General features: G+C 39.8%; 1 protein-coding gene across 1 annotated transcript in view; it reads left to right on the top strand.

Moving 5' to 3' along the window:
- Positions 1-15,655, top strand: part of Gdap1 (ganglioside induced differentiation associated protein 1) — a 16,320-nt gene extending 665 nt beyond the window's left edge. Inside the window, exons 2-6 of the mRNA XM_005392075.1 lie at positions 233-425; positions 8,779-8,952; positions 10,146-10,240; positions 11,105-11,219; positions 12,520-15,655. Coding sequence (XP_005392132.1) covers positions 233-425; positions 8,779-8,952; positions 10,146-10,240; positions 11,105-11,219; positions 12,520-12,902 — 960 coding nt within the window. The 3' untranslated portion in view covers positions 12,903-15,655. The remainder of the gene's footprint in view (positions 1-232; positions 426-8,778; positions 8,953-10,145; positions 10,241-11,104; positions 11,220-12,519) is intronic.
- The last annotated feature ends 6,676 nt before the right edge of the window (positions 15,656-22,331 follow it).

The raw sequence follows: 22,331 nt of genomic DNA, 5'->3' as shown, positions 1-22,331 counted from the left end.
GGCTGGGTAAGGAGGGGCCGGAATCATCTCCACGGCATACTTGGTTTTTTTCTCATTTTAAGAAAAAGACGCTAGACTGTATCTCACTTGTTCATTGTGGGAACATAAATCCTTAAAAAGAGTGTTAAAAATGTTAACGCAGGAAGCCCGCAAAGGCTGCTTAGCGATGCCCGGGGAGGTCACTGAACCGAAAACTTTGCTGAGCCGCGGTAACCTGTGTGAACTCTTCCAGGTGCGCTTGGTAATTGCTGAAAAGGCATTGAAGTGCGAGGAACATGATGTAAGTCTGCCCCTGAGTGAGCACAATGAGCCTTGGTTTATGCGTTTGAACTCAACTGGAGAAGTGCCCGTCCTTATCCACGGGGAAAACATAATTTGTGAGGCCACTCAGATCATTGATTATCTTGAACAGACTTTCCTGGATGGTAATGTTAATTAAGGCTATTTGTGATTTCTTGGATTTATTCGCGACCCGAATGTGTTCTCTCTTTTTCTTTCTCTCTGTCTTGTTCTCTCCCGCACTCTCTCTTTCTGGTTTCATGCTGTGGTTTGGTGATTAAAACCTTTTCCATTTCCATAAGCGCATAAATGGAGGTCAGCAACATGAGTTTCACAGAAGCCAGTGTAACTCCGTTTAAAAAATTTCATTAATGTACAAACATAAATGTTGAAACTTTTGAAATTCACTTGCAAAAATCCCTGCAGGTATGTTGCTTGGAGTAATAATTTATTAGCCTTAAGGTCAAATTCATGGTATTAGTTCTAAACGTACACTATGAGAATGAGTTTCATCTATTAAATGGTTTTATATCAGAACCAAGAGGGGAAAGGAGAATAAATCCTAGGCAAGAGAAAACAGAATGTTAATATACTTTAAGTTGCCTGAGTTCCTTCTGTGTACTTTGAATTTTTAAAAAAATCTTTTTTAGAGGTACAATCTTGTGTAGGGTTTAAATTTGTATAGTGTTTTTATTGATAGCCTATGTTAGGCATTTTGTAATTTTTATTTTGGTCTGCTGTCAAAAGAACCCATCTGAGACAGGTAGGTAGACTAATTATTCCCATTTTGTCCGTGGCGAAAGATAGACTGGCCCAAGATAAGACAGCCATTTAGCGCCGTGGTCTTTTGTGTCCAGTCCCTTCGTAGTAGACCAATTGTTTCTGTAGCCTTTGCCACTTGTCTCACCTGACCTGATGACAGCCCATGCAGGTGAGCTGTGGCTTCAGTTCTTTGCCCAAGGTTACACAGTTGGTCACGGGCAGAGCTGACAGCAGACCACCCAGTTCTGCCTTTCAGCTGATTCTCTTCTGAAAAAGAAGCCACATGACTACAGTTACTTTTCATCTGCCACCACTTACACTGGTGTTAATTGGGCAGGACGAAACCAGTGTGTAACCCATATTAGAGGACGCTGAAGAAAGGAATCACTGGCTCAAAACGTAGCTGGGGTGTGGAGAAAAGAAATGGGGATGGGAGCTAAGTGGGAAGGGAACACGGAAGCCCAGGGGATTAGATTAGCAACTCTTGTTCTTTTTTTCCACAGGGAATGAGAAAGCTGCCACTGTTCTTGATCTGTCAATTCCCTAGGATTCTAGATTCTGACTGGAGGTTTTAGTTAAAGGTGGCCTTGGCCTAATCGCTTGGATTAGTGAACTGTTTTTCACCATTGCTATCTCTTACATGCTGAGGACTGTACAGAAAATGGGGACTAATTGATTTAGGACAATTTTTTCAACTTTGAGCTTTTTGGAAATGGATAAGTCTGTTAATAATTTGTATTTCTTGGGAGAAGTCATTATAATAACATAAGACAAAATAATTGTTTAAGAATTCTATTTTAAATGATTAAAACCTTTAAAAATACATGTACAATAAATGAAACGATATGTCTAAATCTTTTAGTAGCACGGCTTGAACTAATACTGTTTCTGTCATTTCACCCCTCCTCTTCCATCACCACCTCCTTTTCTTTCTCTGAAATTCAGCAATATAAAAATTCAATGTAAAATGAGTCTTTACAACATAGTAATATTACTGATTATTAGGTTTTATTAGAAGTTTTTCTTGCTTTTCTGTTTTTATTAGTAATAACAAAACTGAAATATATTGAGTCTGCTAACATGTATTTAAGTAACTAACCAAGGGAAATACTAAAGTTTTTTTTGATGACTTTTTTTGATTTAGAGGAGAAGGCACTGTGGGCTAAATGGTATAAAGAAAATATGGAAAGGACAGATTTCAGTACTGCTTTAAGCTGTGATAATAAGAAAGCAATCCGGAGTCCTAGCAGTTAGTCTCATGTGCCACTAACTTGTTGAATATCTTTGGTGATTTAATTCTTCTGTTTGCTTTTGGATTAGGTGATACAGTTTTATTAGTCGTAGAGATAAAACAAGTCCAACCAACTCTCAGTTCACTTTCTTCTTTCTCTAGAGAGTAATTATCCAATTGGAAAGAAAGACAGCCAGAGAACAATAGTTATATAAATCCAGGCCAGTCCCGTTTACAGGTCAAGATGAAGTTTACCTCAGAGTATTGAAATTAAAAAGATCATGTGTTCTCACAATTATAATTAAGATATAATCATTTTTTAACTTTGAGAACTCATGGGAAAGGGAGAAAGAGCCAACTAAGAGGTAGACAGATGTTATCCTAATTGTCAAAGAATGGGAAAGATGAATTCTACCAATCCTTGCTGTTTAAAGCATGTTCCCTCCAGTGACAACATTGGTGTCACTTAAGGGTTTATGACAAATGCACAATTTCAGATCTCACAGCAGATCTACTGAATTGGAATCTTTGTTTGAACAAGAACTCCGGGTGATTTATGTGTATGTCAAAGTTTGAGAATAGTGCTATAAATTACTGTGTTTACATTTTAAGCACTGCTATAAATTACTGTCTTTAAGTCTGGCAGAATTCTAGAATAGATTGCCAAAGTATTTTAAAAAAATTTTCCAGTTGAGTAACTCCTCTTCTGGGAAAGAGAAAAGAGTGAAATAAGTTGATTAGATTGTTTTATCTCTGCAACTGATAAAATTACTGAAGGTTAAAAGTGTGTATTTTAAAATTTTAAGCCTCTTAGTAGAAGAAATTCGCTTAAGTTTTATGTTGCTAGAGAATGCCACAAACACTCTTTAAAAATGTGTCTGTTATCTGCCAGCCATGTTTCTAGATAAAGAATATCTTGATTAGGGAGAGCATTTGAGATTACTTCACATGATGTTCTTGTGGGACAGACGAGCACGTATGGCCTGTTGATAAACAAATTACCATACTGAAGAATATTCGTTGGTGTATTTCTCATATCAGGTTGTCCTTCCAGCTATAGGCTCTCATTTTACTTATAATGATTTTATCATACTTTGTTTTAAATATTTTTATTATTTTTAGAGCACTGTGAGTACCATGAGGTTAGAGACAGTATCTATTAAAAACTGTATCCCCAGTGCCTTTAAAAGTGCTTTTAAAGTGAATATTCTCTAGTAGGTGTTAATAAATACTTTTTAATGGTTCAGATGAACAAATTGTGGGGATGGATGTCAGCCTGTGTGGGAATCTTTAGAGGTATTCTTATTTTTTACTTTTTATTCTGGGGATGGAAGCCAGGGCCTTGTGCATGCTAGGCTGCACACCCCTGGCTCTGTAGGGGTCTTCTTGCAGGGTTCTGCTCCCAGAGCTGGGCCTAATAATTACATAAATGACTTGAACAGAGGTATAGAAGCGATGTTATTACATCTGCAAATGCCAGAGGAACTAAGATGTTTAAAATGATGACTATTTCATAAAATATTTTCAGATTAAGAACAAAATAGGAAGAACACTAAAGTTTAACAAAGCTAATAATGTAATATGTAAATTTTGTTTAGAAAAACTGGCTGCATTAAGGAATGAGAAGGAGCTGATTGTATTTGCTAGTAATAAAACAAAAGACTAGTAAGTTCTTAGATTGTTTTATAAGTATCATTTCTATCTAGACTGGGCAATTTGCAACCTTCTGCATTCTGTAACCCTAAGAACGTCTGGCATTTTATCTAGTCACAGATGGACTTTTGAGGAATGTTGACAAGTTGAAATGATAATATGTGGGTGATTTTCATGGCCTCTAATATTGCCCATGGTTATTAGAAGAGACTTTGATAAAGTGTAGCCATTCATCTAAAGGACAAAATGTAGCAATCTGGTATTTCTGTTGGCATTTGCTATCCCTTGTTAGTACATCTTCTGAGAATTTTAGATTAATACAAAGTATGGAGCAAAAGGTATGTGGTGAGGGAAAGAAAAGGAGTCTCTAATAATGATGTCAATAGAAGTTGCTTTGAAAAGTAACTTTGTAAAAAATTCTGTGATTTATCCATTTTAACAGGAAGGTGGGAATATTAAAATGCAGAAGCCGTAGGTCTATAGTATGTATACCTAACACTTGGAACAGAGGGTCTAGTAAAGTTTTGCCACTTGTTAAAATATTTTTGTTAAAAATCTTAAATAGAATGCCAGGTGAAAGCAGTTAAACATTTACTGTATAAGGTATAAAATCTATCAAAAATGACACTACAAACTTGTCTTTGTCTCAGAAAATCCTGGAGGCATGTAGTAGGCTTAAGTGATTTGAAAATATTTTTTAAAATCTGTGTTTAGATCGTTCTAGTGCCAAAGCTGTGACTACCTTGAATTGCAGTCAGTTTGCAAGCTCATTTTCTGCTTTAGATCATAACTGAATCGGTTACCATTATTACATTTTTTAACATCCTGATGTTGACTAGTTCAAGGATGTAATGTGCAGTTCCATTATGCATGTTTTCTTATGTACTGATGCCCCCACCATGTGATCTAAAATGTTAAAAACAGGGCGAAGGGGTGGAGTTGCATCTGAGCTTTAATCTGTTTTCATTGAATTAATAGGAGGACAAGAAAGTTACTCATGGTGGTGGTAGAGGGGGCGTGTCTCTCTTGGAAGCCAGGCATCATAATGCTTTGTTTTTTGCTGATACTAAGGATTGTAAGAAAGCAGAGCAGTGAGTTTAGCAAAACAATTGAAGGTTGTGTCTTTATACCCCTAATTCTTTTTCAGTTTCTGTTTTTTTTGGACACCTCATTGAATTTTTAAAAAGTGGCTCAGCGCCATTGCAATTCTCCGTCAGTGACGCAGGGCCGTTTGTTCCCATGTCGGTAGCTGCAGAACGCTTCGTTTGTACTATTTCTTCCTGTTTTTTTTTGTTGCTTCTTTGGGTTTCTCCTCCTGTTACCACATCTTTCTGCTTTCTCTCAGGCTCTTTCTTATTTGCTGCAGCATGCAATACATGCAACCCAACACCTGTCCCGTCACTTACTGAGTCCTTCTAGGAAATCAGGTCCTGTGCCAGTTTATTTATTTATTCTCTTGCGTCCTGAATATTGAATACAAAGCCTGTGCATGCTGGGCACACACCCTGCCACTGAGCTCCGGGCCCCATTTCCTGTTTCCTGTTTATGCTCTAGGTCACCACCTGGCTTCCGCTGTTGCAGCCTGGCCCCCCAGCGTTGTTAGCTCCTCTCACTGCCTGCTTGGTAAACTCCCCTGGTTCCTTGTCCTGGCTCTGGGTGGCTTATATCCTTTCCTGCTCCTGACTGAGGTAGAACAGCAAGAAAAAATGCTTTTCTCTATGTGTTATAGCAAGGGTGTTAAATGGAGGGGTGGGAAGGTAAGGTAGGATGGGGTTGGGAGTAAACATTTCCCCTGTAACTCAGAGGAAATTCCCAATCATCGTTTGAAAAACGTGCTCCTAGACGCTGTGGGCGTTGCTGCGCTCTGGTGTGAGGAGGAGGCTCCCGCCTGACGGCGAAGCGGGCATCTTTGAACCTTGCAGGGTGAGCAGGTGAGATGGGACGTGCGTGTGTGCGTGTGCCGGGCAGCGCACGCTGTGTCTGATGAAGTGCTTCAGAAGATCGTAGACAGAGAGCAGAAGACAGCTATTTTCATGGGTTTAAACGTTCGTTCTCCTTTGAAGATTCAGGCTTGGCCAGATGGAACTAACCCAGAAAGCAATTAGTTGTTTTTCCTTCTCTTGTTCACTTTCTTGGGAAGGAAACGGCACACTCTCCCGAGAAAGCTCCATGCCTGGCGCCAGGAGGCAGCCAGAGCCAGGAGTCCTCATGTGGCACTTGGGACGTGTTTGCAAATGTACCGCTTGTGGTTATTAACTTGAGGTTCTTGGACCCCTAGAAGTGGTTAAGTTTTTCCGTCCTCTTTGGTTTCAGGGTCCTATTGTCATAAAATTATTGAGAACACCTGAGAGCTTTTGTTTATATGCGTCGTATCTGTCCGTTTTTACCGTTTAGAAATTCAAACAGAAGAGTTAAAACACTGGCACACTGAGGGAGCCATCCTGTCTCCCATGGCCTGTGGAAACCTCTCCTGCAGCTCAAGAGCGAATAAGGGTGAAAAAGCAGTACTGTTGTAAAAATACCTTGGACTGTGTGGATCCTCTCAAAGGGTCTTGCAGAAGGCCAGGGATCTATGATCTATGAATTGAGAGTTTTTCCCCTAGCGATCTATGAGTGAAATCAGGAGATTTGAAATCTTGAATGGGGACTTTTTTGGTCTGTATTTTCACTTATTTCTAACAAGGATTTATGAGTTCTTTATTTTTTTCCATTGTCGGTGTGGGCGTAATCACAGCAGTATCAGACCTGCTTGTGACTTTGCTGCCAAAGAAAGTCGTAGATAGGTTCAGAGCACATTAAGTTATTGAAGATACCTTGACATTTTCAAATTAGGGTACTCGTTAGCTCTCCTGCCAGATCATGCTTGAATTTATGTGCAATGTGTTAAACAGGCATGCATATTAGTATTTTATAATTTAAGACTATATATAGGCTTACATGTCTTACATTTTATGCATTTATGAACATGTTTTGAGAAGAGATCAGTGGCACATGCAAAGTTAAGAATGCCTTAGATTTCAAGGCCTCTGCTGTTTTGTCTTCATGGAAATAACTACAGTGCATTTGTTGAGGTCCCAGTGGCAGTGCTGAGGTCTTGAGAAGTCTGGTGTTAGATGTATAGGGTTGAGAGGGCCGAGGATAGAGCTCAGTGGCACAGTGCCTGCCTGGCAAGTGCGAGGTCATAAGTTGGATCACCAGTACCAAAAAAAGTAGGTCTCTAGCACTGAGAGGCTGGCTGTGGCATCAGTGACTTGCTTGCCTTCTTCCCACATGGGGTCAGCCCTGAAACATGCTGCGGCTAGGTAAGTTCCCTGTGGAGGAGCAGGATGTAGCTGATGCTTCATTCTTGGTTATTCTAATACAGGCCTCACCACTGGGCTCTCTAGCAGGAAATTAGAAATTTGCTAACTTTTTTTTTTCTGTCTTTTTGAGACAAGGTTTCACTATGCAGTTTAGTCTGGCCTTGAGTTCACTTTGTAGCACAGGCTGGTGCTGGATTTGCAGCAGTCCTCCTGAGTCAGCCTCCCAAGTGCTGTGATTACAGGCATGCACCACCATGCCTGGCTGTGGACTAGCTTAAAGTGTAATCCATCTTTTTTTTTTCTCAGAGAGCCTGGTGGTTTAAAAAACTTCTGCTTGGTCTGGCATAGGAGACCTTGCCTGAAGTGCTCTGTTGATGGCAACCATCACTGAACTGTCAATATTTATGAGTGAGTGTGGGATGGACATTCAAGAGAATTCTAAACTAAATAAATGCTCAGAGTAAGAAATCAGTGAATAAATAATGCCACGGCTGTTCTTTTCATTACTTGGAATAAATCAGTTGGCATTTTTCAGGGATGGTTTAAGAGGCAGAGTGGAAAGTGATTCTGAGAGGACACAGCCCTGACCTTTGAGTGACATCCTGCACTTTTAATCTTTGTGGCAAGTCTCTGTAATGTAGACGCTCTGAAAATGTGATGGCATGATAAATTAGAGCATTACATGAGGTCTTTGTTCTGCCTCTGATTAGCTGTGGGATCTGGGGAGAGCTGCTCATCTTCCGTATTTGTGTCCCTATTAACCACTGTAAAGCTACCACAGCTCAAACAGCCATTAACAACTAGAAATATGGGGATATATTAAGGAGTTATAATTTGTTGAGCACATAGCATGTGTCAAACAGTGTCTTAAATAATAGAACTTTAACAGAGAACAATATATAGTCCCTGTCCCCAAGGAGTCTACAGTCTAGAATTTAACCAGCAAATGAATATTTAGGTCCACCACTTTCTGTAAGTTATTGGAAATTCCTAGGGGAAGTATTCAGTCCAGATTGTCATTTGATATTCACTTAGTATCAGTGGGATCTTGCTTGGTGTTGGTTGATGCATAGAAAATAGTAGGCTCTAACTGTCTTCCCATAATGCATAGTCACTTAAGTTTTTATTTTGGGTGTAAAATGTGTAATTTAGATCATAACAGTAGTTGCTTGTTTTGAGGATGTTTACAAGGCAAATGTACAACTCTCTACAGGGTGCTAAGTGCTACACTGAGTAGGTTCGCTGTCTTACGGGCTTAAAGGAAGGCACACCCAAACCAGCTGGATGTGCTTTGTGGAGGAAGCCATGTAAATAACTAGCAATTTGCAACGTGGAAAAGTGATAGAATTTAGTGGAGTCCTGAGGCCTACTGTATATCAGGCTACAGTATTTCAGACTGCGTGGGCCAGGGCCACATCATCTTTTAAATATATACTTATTTAATGTTGAAATGCTAATGACGGGGAGTTAGCGTTTTGTTGCTTTTGGGTGTAGCATTTCACTTGTAACCTTTTCTTCAGCGTTGTGTTTGTGTTTGCGTGTGTATTTCAGAAAGAACACCCAAGTTAATGCCAGACAAGGGAAGTATGTATTACCCCCGGGTGCAGCATTACCGAGAGCTGCTGGACTCCTTGCCAATGGATGCGTATACGCACGGCTGCATTTTACACCCTGAGCTAACTGTGGACTCCATGATCCCAGCTTATGCGACCACCAGGATTCGCAGTATGTAAACATTTTAAAAACCTAGAATTCTGCCTGAAGCTTCTGTTCTTTCTTGAGACCTAGCATGTCTCCTGGTCACTGAGAGAAGATTGGGAGTAGGGGGTTGAGTGTGCCTGGATGTGCCCATGGTGTTCTGATCCAAGAACCAGGGTGATTAATCTGCACTTCAGATGTTGGATGGACATTTATTGCCTGTAGGGCCTGGTTTGCCAGCTCTTGGCTTTGAAGGCCAGGCTTGGATAGTATTTAGAAGAGCGGCCTATGGACAAGTAGAGAACATGCCATGTCCTCTTGCCCAGACAGCCCGAAGGCCAGGAAAACTGCGATCTGCCTGGGAAGATGGGCAGCTAATTCACCTTCCTGGTTCTTCGTTGTCTCACTCTGTGAGGGAGCTGGATCAGGGGTGGTGGTTACCTCTGCCGTCAGTGATCAGAGGTGTGCTGAGACTGAGTTGTGTCATCAGCTGTCTCCCCTCCTGTCATGAGGCTGTCAGGACGGGTGGGAGAGGAGGGACCGGGAGGTGTGCTCCGCGGGCGGGTGACTCAGGCTAGGGTAGCCACAGGTGGTGACCGTGCTCAGATTCTGGAGTGTTTGACTCAGAATGCTCGGTCCCAGGTATTCAGATCTGGAAGTCGTGTTTTCCTGTTACATTTCCACCACCTTTGTCTTTCTCACTCATGTTGGGTTCTTCCCTCGGAGACCTCCTCTCTCCCCTTCTCTTACGTTCCTGCTCTTCTGTCTCCTTTCCCCTTTTCTTTTTCTTCCTGCTCCTCCTCTTGTTCCTCCTCCTCGTAATTCTGATGATACTATTTGAAGCATGTATTCTAGCCGCAGTTCTCTTCCCTATGTTAACATTAGTTTAAAACATAAGGGTTTTCCCTTCCCTTCATGCAGCTGTTATAGAAAAGCTGAGAAGTATGGGAAGCGGGGGGCAGCACAGCTTTGGGCCGTGAGGGTGGCTGGGCCTTCTGTCTGTCCCTCCCAGGAGCTCAGTCGCTCCTCAGCCCGTGCAGCAGGTGCTCTTCAGCTCCGCTTTGACAGTGGAGAGACTGAGGCACAGACGCGGTGTGCTTGAAGCAGTAGCTGGGCGTCAGCCCCGAAGCTCATGTCCCGCCATCGAGCTTCCGCCCTTCTCCTTGCGACGGGTACAGAGGGAGAGAATACTTTTCTGTTAAGAATGTTTTTGTTTTCAGGCCAAATTGGTAACACAGAGTCAGAACTCAAGAAACTTGCTGAAGAAAACCCTGATTTACAAGAGGCATATCTCGCCAAACAGAAGCGGCTTAAAGTAAGTGCCAGACTGTCCTCGATGGCATCCGCCGTTTGTATTGTGTTTTTTCTATAAAAGAAGAGCACTACTTTTAGAACATCTTCTGTTAAAGGTTGTGATCCACCAGTGCAAATGTTACCTTTGGCTTAAGCATTGCTTTTGGAATTTTCTTTTGATGGTTAAACTTCATGGCAGTTGCTTAAGAAGCAGACATTAACCTTACTGGTTGCTGCAAAAAGTGACAAAATGCAAAAGCAAGTTAATAAAACATTCTAGAAGTCTGTAATTTCAGGTACTCTGTCATGTGAAAGTCCTTGCACTTGCTCTGTCCCTGTAAGAAGTATCCGTGATAGTCAGCCTTTTACATTCTGTTGACTCTTTCCCCCAGGACAGAGGGAAGCTTCTCCCATGTTGCAGGTGTAGAAGAGCAGCCCTCCCAGCCCGCCTGACTTCCTGCCTTCATTTATCATCTTAGTTAATGAGCCCGCAGAAAAAACGCCTGTGCACACGGTCACCTCCCGCACCTCCAGTTGCTGCAGTCAGACTTCTGCCTTGTTTCTGACCTTCTGGCCACTCAGTCTAAATGCTGCTGGATTGCATTCTTGAGTGGGGCAGAGAGGCATCTCCTTTCTCTCACATTCTTTGACCTCCCTGGTCATGTGGCCTCCCAGGAGTCATCCGTGAGCACTGGTTTGCTTCTGGCATATTTTCACAGTGGGCATATTTTCACTCAATTTTAATTAGGTTTTTATTTATCAAAGTTATTCTATTTCTAGCCATTGTCTAAATTAGGCTCTAACTTTATAGAAGGTTATATCTACATTGCACCAGCTTTTTTTTATGGGCACAAATAACCTGTTTACTCTTTTGTTTGGTTGTTAGTCAAAGCTTCTTGATCATGATAACGTGAAATACCTGAAGAAAATTCTTGATGAGCTGGAGAAGGTCTTGGATCAGGTTGAAACTGAGTTGCAGAGAAGAAATGAAGAAACGCCAGGTGGGTTCCCATTTGTATTCTTCTTGTTTGTTTGCTTGTTTAGTCACCAGAAGGCTTTATGGGGGCGTTCTTAGATTTCACCAGATGCATTCTCTGATCTGTTTCTGTTCATGGGCAGCTTTAATTATGACACCAACAATGCCATTCAAATTCAGCTGTCTCATTGTGACTTGGCCCGTGTCTCCCTGAAGTATGACCTGTGAAGGATTTTCTTGCACCACTTGAACTGTGGTTGGGAGGGTACTCCCTAATCCGCTTTACCCACTTGTGATTTCACTGGTTTGGTGAAGTGACTTAGCTTCTTGAAGCCCCTCTAGTTCTTTCCTTAGGCCGGGAGACAACTTCCAACGTGTAGTGTGGGGTCTGCATGTGTGCGCCTGTGGGCTGACTGGGGAGTGTCCGTGTATTGTCCCTGTGAATGTTACTTTGAAGCCAGTGTCCAGGTGTGCACTGTGGACCCCTTTGTGCTGCTCTGAACGCTCTAAATGATAACCATGTTATCGGAAACTTCACAGTAGGAGGTCTTCTTGGCTTTAAGTATAGTCATCCATCTGTACCCTCGAAGGACTGGTCCTAGGGCCCTGTGGGTACCAACATCTATGAACGCCAAAGTCCCTTCTATAAGACAGTGTGGTATGTGCATGTAACCTGTGTTCATCCTCTTGTGTAAAATTATCTCTAGATTAATTCAGATACCTACTATATTGTGAATGTTATACAAATAATTGGTATATTATATTATTAAAGGAATAGTGGCAAGGAAAAGTTTATACATGCTCAGTACAAATGCAACCTTATTTTTCAAACATTTTTGATCTGTGGATGCAGAGCCTACAGATACAGCAGGCTTACTGTGAGGGAAGTAGCCGCTGAGTAATGTCGCAGGTGTAACTTCATGGATTTTCCTGAAGCACACCTGTTGTTTTGTTATGGCAGAAGGAAGTGTCTGTTAATCTGTTAGCTCCTCTGGGTCTGTAAGCTCTCAGCTTCAGAGTCCTTTACAAAAAATCGTAGAAAGTCTTGGAGTTCAAGGGGTTTCAGTTTTGCCTGGGGATTTAGGTACCTGACAGGCGGCAAACAAGTCTTCTTTAGCTTAGGACACAGTTGAATGAACTTTTTATTTTGGTAAGCATAAAATCGCTTACTAAATGCTTGTCAAGAAAATGTACCATGGCTTGCATCTTTTGCTGCACCCACAGTTGCCCTTAAGATAGGCTGCAGAGGGGATTTTCTAGAGTTTCTTTGTACAGTACTTCTCCGCATACTCGTCCTAATCCTCTGCATTCTTTTCTCTGATTAGAGGAGGGCCACCAGCCTTGGCTCTGTGGAGAATCCTTTACCCTGGCAGATGTCTCACTTGCTGTCACATTGCATCGACTGAAGTTCCTGGGGTTTGCGAGGAGAAATTGGGGACAAGGAAAGCGACCCAACCTGGAGACCTATTACGAGCGTGTCTTGAAGCGGAAAACATTTAACAAGGTTTTAGGACATGTCAACAATATATTGATTTCTGCAGTGCTGCCGACAGCATTCCGGGTGGCCAAGAAGAGGGCCCCCAAGGTTCTTGGCACTACCCTTGTAGTTGGTTTGCTCGTGGGCATGGGATATTTTGCTTTTATGCTTTTTAGAAGAAGACTTGGCAGCATGATATTAGCACTTAGACCCAGACCAAATTATTTCTAGGCTTGTTGGGATCTGGTGGTGGCAACTCACCCAACCGTCCAGCTAGACCCTTGTGGACCCAGTGAAGAATTATCCTGGGCAACTAGTTAGACGCATACTTCGCATTACTCTTTGGATAGTTTGTATGGGGAGAGGTGTTATGAGAATGTTTTTGTAGGTTGATAAGTGAGATGACTTCTTTGAAAACTTGAACTAATGTATTCTTAAAACCTGTGCTAGGTCAAGATATGTAAACACTGACAGAGAACAGACCTTTCACTCAGTATGCCAGTACAAGGTCTAAATTACTCTCTGGGAGAAGGTTATTACTAGGAGCAGACGGTAACAGCAGTCATCACTGCCTACAGCTCTCATTGAGAATATCTGGATATGTTGATTGTTAAGTACAGTATCTTTCCACAGAATTCAGACGTCACTTTTGTTACCCAACACGGAGGCCCAGACAGCATCAGGACCTCACCCTGCTTTATCTTACCACCGCTAGCTTCAGGCAGAGATACGGAAGGCGAAAGGAAAAGGGGGGAAGGAAGAGGTAGGAGAATGAAGCCTAGGTAGAGCAGAGCAGTCGACTGTGACCCGCCAGTGCCCCCAGCGTCACGCATGGTTACCTGCTCTTTGCTGAACACCGTGTTCCACTACCCCTGTCCACAGCTCACACGTGCACTCCTGTAACTGCGAACCCTGGGGAAGAGGGGCCTGGAAGTTAGTGGGGAGTAGGGAGCTGGAAAGAACCCTGGGCTTTACACACATCACACCTCACGCGACTTTAAGTACTTCTGGACCATACCCATTGATTTAATAAGATCAAGTGATTCTGTACCTGAGCATGAGATGCATTAGAACATGTCTGCCTAGCATTTACATGAATGTCTTAAGTGATGTGAAGACTGTTGCTCCTGGTCTGCAGTTCACTGGGGACCGCGTGAGATCCTGTTTCTGTCTACCGCTGTGTCCAGTCGCGAGAGGCTTGGCCTCTGCGCCCTCTTTGTACACGTAGGTGGCATGTAGGTGAATGTCCCACATCATAACATGGGATGCGACTTAGTAGTGCTCAGTCTGAAGAATACCGAGCCCCCTCATTCTTCATGTTGGGTGGCTCGTACATTAACACAGGCTGTTGTCCAGGCCTTGCATCTATGTGTTTATGATCATCAACAAAGCCTTAAGAAGTTGAAGAGAGAGAAAGGCCTAGGTTTGCCTTCGGCAGTTAAGTTAGAGGAGGTGAAATCGGTAGGTAACGAGGCCCACCTGTGTCATCCATGTGTGTCCAGGCATTTGGGGGGTGCCTCAGCTGCTTGGAGGACACGGTCCCAATCGTTCAGTGAACAACCGTGGAGCTGTAACATACGAGCTGTGCTCCAGGAAAAGTCTTCCATGGTGACAGGGACGGAGTTTCTCCTGAGCTGGCCATCAAGGCCTTGGGAGCAGTTCCAGGTGTCCTGTGGGCAGGTTGTACAGGGATGATGAGCTCGGGGTCTAGAGGGTAATAAAAGCTTACTTGGGCTGTCTCAGATGAACTGTGAAAATAGCCAAAGAATGTACTGATTTTTCATTAACAGGAAGCAGTCAGACCTAGGAAACATGACTTTTTGATGGTAAAATGATTCTGTAATTCCATTTTGAGTCGACATTCCATTGCATGATCTAGTTAGAGAAAATCTTGATAAACTGGATATACCCTGTTTATGAAAAATTAAAACCTCCAGGTTGAACTCAGCCCAACAATAATGAATACAGGTTCAGCTTTTATGATGTTTTAATTTGCAAATCAATGTGTCATCTCATGGAATGCGTGAGTCTGTTTGCTCTTGGAGCATTCCAACCCACATGTTCATGAGAGAGCCATAAAATTGATTATGAATTAGTTCATAGGGTTTGCAAATCCTTTATGATACTCTATTAAGAACAAGAACTGTAATGTAAAGAAATAAAAACCGGCTTGTAAAAGTCTTTAAAGGATGTTTACCTGTGAAAGGGTTGTTGATTCAGAATAAAGATCAAAAGCTTTTTATTAGCTTTTATTTCTATATATATTATTATTGAATCAGAGTAAATCTACTAGAAAGTATTTATAACTTTATTATAAAATTTTATTGGAGATACGCTCTTGTCAATATTAAAGATAGAGCTTCCTAGCAATTTCACTTGTTTTGTGGATACTCTTTCATAGGCTTTAACAAAACTTGGTGATGTAGTGACCACTAGATGCCACTGTTCATCCAGTGGTCTAAGGGAGTGTTTTGTCTTCTGAAATGTTTCAAGGGAAGATAAACATGAATGACCTTAGCGCTGAATGGGACATCTTCATCAGGTTATTCATTTGTAAAAACAGCTTGAGACAAATGTAACACTGATTTCTTTTGCTTTGTGAGTGGTAACAGCACTGTACCCTGTTAAGCTAAAGAGCTGATCATACAGTTAGTTAAATAAGCACTTTCACAGAGCTTCTTTTTCGTGATCAATGATGATTGGCCAGTGTACTCCTTATTTTCCAAAATTTGCATAAGTATCACAAGTAGAAAATGCCTGAGGTACTAAAACTACACTGGCTATTATGTCTTAATGCTTATACATACTCTTTTATCATTGTTGTAATTATATGCCTTCTAAATCTCAAATACTTGTAAAATGCTTGCTCAATTTTTAGTAATACTGACCCCAGAGTTGTAGATTTTTGTTGGTGTTGAATGTTATAGAAGGACAAGATACTCTTCTCCTATAAGATCAATAAACATAATTGGAAAAAATATGAACCTGAAGACCAAGTTTCATTTTGTAATCTTTTTGCAAAAAAAAAGATGTATTTTTGTCATTTAAAGTCAAAGCATCATGTGGTAATTCAGGTAAAATAAGCAGAAATTAGATATTCAAGATATTTAGCTATAGAATGTCATTTTTCTTACAACATAAAAATAACGGATTCATTTCATTTAAATACACGGTTTTGTGGTTAAAATGAATTGCCGTTCAAAGAATATCATTGATCCTGGTTGTTAAGTAGCTTCTTAGCAACCAGCCCCCTAATAAGTACAAGCTTGGGTGTGATACAGCACTATGAAAATACTTATCTCTGCGAAATTGTTTCATTATATGTTAGCAGGTTTTATATATTACTCACAGGATATTTATGTATATATTTGACACAGCTATTTCTGTTATTAAGTTTGAATTATGAGTAGTCAAATTACCAATCCACATTTCTAGCCTTGGTAAGCTTAGCCATTCTGATTATCAAATAGAAACAGTATAATTTTTGTTTTACACTTACTAAGCAAATTAAGTGGAAGTCTAGTGGATGCCGTCGTCCCAGAGTTTACAAAAACAAACGGCAAGCACACTTACAACACATGGAAAATCAATTGAATATGTCACTCTAGTCTTCTTGGAAAAGAAAAGCTCACCGTGGCAATGGCATAAAGAAGTAAAATTACTGCAGTAAATGTATCAATATTTAGACACAACTGTCATTTAATTTATATTAAATATTAGCCTGTTTGTTTTGTTTTTCTCTACTTATCCCAGAATGTTTTGTGTTTCTAATACTGCTGAACAGTATGTTTTACTAGGTAAAGTAAAAGATTATAAGCTAAGTGAGGAAGTGTAGCTTCTAGTGTGGAGATAGTAGTTTTATTTTGTGTGTATTGCATTATGAAAACGAAGGGGGGGAAACTAGTTTCCTGGGGTAGAAAGGCAGCGCATTGATGAGAACAGCACCCTTTATCATTTGCAGCTGAGCTGGCTGGATTTTTGTCGTAGGAGGAGGAAGGTTTGACAGCGGGGGAGCAGGCCGCGAGGTAGTGTGTTCCGAGGTGAGAGGGAACAAAACCGTGTGGAGCTTGCGATTGAACCTGCCTGCAGTGGGCTGTGAGAAACTTCCTGATTCAAGTAGGGTGTTGGGTCTCATCCAGGCTACCTTGTCATAAATCTCTTTTGGAAAAGTTGTGTTTTGTGTTACATTACCTACATACTGGCTCTTTGAATGCACTGTCATTAAACTCTTTATACAAGTATCCAGTTGTATAAAGATGTTGGTGAAATGTAATGCAAAGGGTTAAGTTTCCATGTCAACAGCAACATTCATATCCGTGTGTACATTTAATTCCTACAGTAATTTTCAGACATATGGCCAGCATATATAAGTACTGTAGCTTTTTCAATCATCAGATTAAATTATTTTAAATGTAATAATATTTAATCAGATTATCCATAAAATCACTAAAACACAGAATATGTTTTCAGAGATTTCATGTTTATTTATTAAGTTCAGTGCAAAAAAGAAAATCCCACCAATTAGAAACTGTTAGCACTAAAAGCAGAAGTGGTTCCACCATGAAAATGGCTGCAAATTCTCATTACTTACTGCCTTGCAACGTGGTGTTTCAAACCCTCCCTCCAGAAATAGCGTCTGGAGAGCAAGAGCACGGAAGACTTGCCAGAGCACAACTTACTAGCAGTGCTAGACATCAGGCTGCAGTGAAAGTCGTGGAGGTCCGTTCCAGAGAGGACGGGGCCTCCGCACATCACTGGTGCCCCAGGCAGAAGTAAAGACTACAACTTCAGGTGTAGCAGGATTTTAATCTTGGCACTGTTGATGTTGAAGGCCAAGTCATTCCTTGTGTGGATCTGTCCTTTGTGTTTTTGAGTGTTTGCCGGCATTCTTGGTCTCTACGTAGATATCAGTAGTGTCTTCCACCCTAGTCGTGACAACCCAAAATGTCTTCATATGTTACTGTGTGTCTCTGCGTGGGGGAAATAATCTCTTGTTCAAACACTGCTCACTGTAAAAGAGCCTAAAACCAAGCCCTGACAAAATCTGCTGGGGAGATAGATTTTGGAAGTTGATTCTTGCCAAGGTAGAGGTACTTGGAAAACAACTTGGGGTTCTACATAGCTTCTGTGACAAAATACAAAGCCAAGTGTACCCAACTTAATGATAGTCAGGAGCTGAACTGCCTAGTAGGAAAGAACACTTTTCAGAAGGAAGGCAGCAGAATGCAGTCTCTATATCATTAACAATGTTCAGTAGACAGTGAAAAATTACAAGATAAGCAAAGCTACAGGACCATAGTCAATGAAAAGGAACAATAAATAGAAACTGAATGAGACTTTAAAGCAGCTAACAAATAATGTAGAACTAAAAGAAAGTTTAGTCTGATGGGGTAACACATAGGGAATGTTAGCAGAGAAAGACTTTTCAGAAGAAAACCAATGAAATTCTAGAATAGAAAACTACCTGAAGTGAAAAATTCACCGGACAGACTCCACGGTTATCAGAGTTGTGAGTTTAACATGAAGAGCGAGGAAGGAGGTGCAAGTGTAAACCCGCGGGAAGTGGGAGGAAGGGGCTTACACGTCAAGCGTGAAGTGATACAGTTTTGTAAACAGATTAGGCTGGGTTGAGAGTACATTGCTAACCATGGGGGGAGAAATAAAAATTAAAAGTAATAAAAAGCACAGTAGAAGGAATACAACGAGAGAGGAAGCTGAACCGAGAAACGGGACAAATGGAAAACATAGCAAGGTTGAACACTTAAACACATCATAGTAATAAATTACGTGTAAGTGTTTTGTTTGTTTGTTTTTTTTGAGACACGGTCTTTCTATGGAGTTCAGGCTGGCCTTGAACTCATTTTGTAGCCCAGGCTGGCCTTGAACTCACAGCAATCCTCCTGCCTGAGCCTCCACAGTGCTGGGATCACAGGTGTGTGCTACCATACCCAGCTTGTAAAATTATTAATTGTAAAATGATACAGTTGCCAGTTGGAGATCATCAAATTATAGTAGATTAGAATAGAAGATAGGTATAAATATACTGTCTATAAGAGATGTATTTTAAAGTTACATATAAATTGAACATAAGAGTATGGAAAATGATATGCTAGGTAAGTAGCCCAAGAAAGCTGCTGTGGCTACATTAGCTTCAGAACAAGTAATTCTAAGACCAAGAGATAAAGAGAAACATCTATAACAAAAGGAACGATTCATTAAGAAGACATAACAATCATAAATACACATTTAACTAATAATAAAACTTCATAATTTATGTAGCCCAAACTGATAACTGAGGGAAAAATAGTTTTTTTTAAGTTGGAGATTTTTATAACCATTCTTTCACTATAATTTATTTATGAATTAGCAATTAATTAAAGAAGTAGAAAAAATTGAGTTTGGATGTAGAATATCTAAATACACTATCAACAAACTTGAGTTAATTGACATTTATAAGATACCGTACCAGCTGAGCATGGTGGCACATGCTTGTAATCCCAGCACTTGGGAGGCTGAGGCAGGAGGATCTTTGTGAGTTTGCAGCCATCCTGGGCTATCAAGTGAATTGAAGGCCAGCCTGAACAGCATAGTGAGACCTGTCTGTAAAAGACAAAAAAAAAAAAAAAAGACATTTTACTTTAAATTTGTGAAATAAACATTCTTTTGACGTATATATGGAAGATCCATCAAGGCAAACCTATGCTAGACTGTGAAACAAATCTCAGTAAATTTCCAAAGATTTTTCTTATTTCAGAATATATTCTATAGCCATGGAAGAGTAAATTAAAAATCAGTAAATAGATTATATTTAAAATTTCTAAGTTTTTGGAAAGTAATACATGTATAAATCATGACTGAAAGAAAAAATCATAAAGGGATAAGGAAATACTTTGATATGGATGATACTGAAACTACAGCACTTCAAAATTCATGGGATACAATAAAGACGGTGTTTACAGGGAAACTATAAGTTTAAATATAGGAGAAGAAAAGGAAAGTTTAAAATTGGAATAATCATATTATCGTTGGGCACATATGATAATTTAATGTATGTACACAATATGTACTGATTTTTAAAATCTAAGTTTCTACTTTAAGAGCTAGTTATTGTTTAAACCCAATCAGGAGAGAGAAAAATAGTGAAGAAATTCATGATACAGAAACAGAAAAATTAAGAGTTCAAAATTCATTCTTTGAAAAATAAATGAAATTGATAAAACCTAACAGCACAAATCAAGAAATACGTAGAGAAAAATAAATTACTAATATGATAAATAACAGAAGGAATATCATTCCATAGCCTAAAGTTTTTAATAGAAAAATTAAAAAATACTAGAAACAAATTCCAATAAATTTAGCATGAAGTTATGCCAATAAATCTAGATGAAACATAATGCTTTCAAAACACATGACTTCTCAAAAGAGACTTAAGAAAAAGTGGAAGCTGAGTGTGATGGCAAATGCCTGTAATTCTAGTACCCTGGGAGGCTGATGCAGGAGGATCGCTGGTTGAGATGTTTGGGCAAATTAACAATACCCTGTCTCAAAATAAAAAAATAAAGGGCTGGGGATGTAGTTCCGTGCCAGAGCCCGAGGTAAGAATAGGTATCATCAAGAATTTAAAGAGCAACAAATGTTGATGATGATGATGTGGAGAAAAAGGACCCCTTTTTCCTTGTTGGTGGGAATGTAAACTGGTATAGCTACTGTGCAAAGCAGTATGGAGATTACTCAAAAAATTAAAAGTAGAAATTCCATGTGATTCAGCTATATCACTCCTGAGTATCTTCTTAAATGAGTTAAAGACATCATATTACATTGATACACACATATGCCTGTATATACATAGCAGTCATCAACTCATAATAGCTAAATCCTGGAAGTGGCCTAAACACCCATTAACACATGAATAGATAAAGAAAATGTAGTATATGTACACGATGGAATACTATTCAGCCACCAAGAAGGATACACTTAAGTCATTTGTAGGAATATGGGTGCACCTCCAGACCATAACACTAACTGAAATAAGTCAGACAAAGAAGGTTAAATACTGTGTGGTTTGTCTTCTATAAAAACCTAAAATATAAATAATTTAAACAGCAGAACAAGAGACAGAAGACAGGAAACAGGGTGATAGAGGTTGTGGAGCTGGGGTGGGGATTTGGGGGCACAGAGAGATGGGAGGGAGGCAAAAATGGTTGAGATGTGGTATGTAGGTACACAGCTCCCCAAGATGAATGCAATTATTATATATTGCAGACATATAAACATATTCTAATAAAAAGAAAGCAAGAATAATCTGTCTTCTGTTAGAATATTTATATCTAATTTTAAAATTTTATCTAGATTTGTAGTGTTCAAAGTAGATTTGATCAGAACACTCTCTTATACATCTACTTCCTGTAGCTATTTCCCCTTTTTCTTTTTTTTTTTTTTTACTTTTACTAGTACATATTTATAATACATAATTGTTATACTCACTATAGGGAATTAGTACATTTACATAACACATTTCAATTCTTTTTTTCAAGCATTATTACTTTCTGCTCTTGATTAAATTTTCTGGGAGGTGGGGGAAGAAAATTCAAAGGACAAAGAATAGCTGAAACAATTCTAAGGTAGAAGAAAATTGAAAGAGTTACATTATTTTATTTTAGGACTTAGAAGAAACCTGTAGCTTTCAACTTAGTGTACTATTGGCATAAGGGTAGATATAGAGATTGAGGAACTAGTGTAGAGAATCCTGACTAGACTTTCTGTATATCCTCAGCTTTTCTTTTTTAAGCAGAGGAGTCAATTCATTTTACTGGAGAAAGAGAGGCTTTTCAAAAATGATACTGGAATAGCCAGCAGTTAGAATGAGTATTTCCTGAGACGCAGGCAGTTAGAGTACTGCACTGAGATGACTTAGTGACTAGTATTTCATTTAATATTCTTGTTTTACAGGTGGGTAAGCTAAGGCAGTAGGAGAAGTAACTGGGCCCCAGACACGGGCTTTCACAGTTGATAGAAAAAACGAGTCTAGCATGGAAGCCTGCTGAATCCTTGATAACACTTCTGCAGGCTTCACCTAAAGTGATTTTAAATCCTACAAGTTTGCACATTGAAGACACTATTTACCCCATCGTCTTATTTTTATGAAAGGACCATCCTCAGTGTATTCCCTTTAGAAACTCTGACTGTATGTTAATTTCTTCCTAACTTGGAATGAGGGAGAGGACCTGACATTTTGAATACTATGGTTTATGTTGTTATGCTGTGTATATTATTGCTTACCTTTGAGAGCTCAAGTCCGCTTTTTTTTTCTTCATTTCCTCTAATATTGACTGTGTGCTAGAGTATTTGACAATTACAAGTTGGGCCCTTCTCTATTATTTTCTAATTTCCAAAATAGTATATTAGTTTCCTACTAGCCTCCAAGATGGCGAATGAAGTAGTTTTTTGTTGGGGGAGGGGATTAAGAACTCATAGATTTAAACATATTTCACAGCTTGCAATCTATTATCTTTATTATCTTATTGATGCTCAAATTGTCCTGTCTTTGGTTACTACCTACCTATTCAAGTTGACTCCTGAATTCTTTGCTTATGCTTCTAATACAATAGCTTCATTGATTTCTGGTCTGTAAGGTACTTGAAGTTCATGTTTTACATTTTC

Source organism: Chinchilla lanigera, unplaced genomic scaffold, assembly GCF_000276665.1.
Source record: "Chinchilla lanigera isolate Chin_1 unplaced genomic scaffold, ChiLan1.0 scaffold00043, whole genome shotgun sequence".
NCBI classification, from domain to species: domain Eukaryota; kingdom Metazoa; phylum Chordata; class Mammalia; order Rodentia; family Chinchillidae; genus Chinchilla; species Chinchilla lanigera.
The sequence above is the reverse complement of the archived record's forward strand: the minus strand, read 5'-3'. Positions and strand labels throughout refer to the sequence as shown.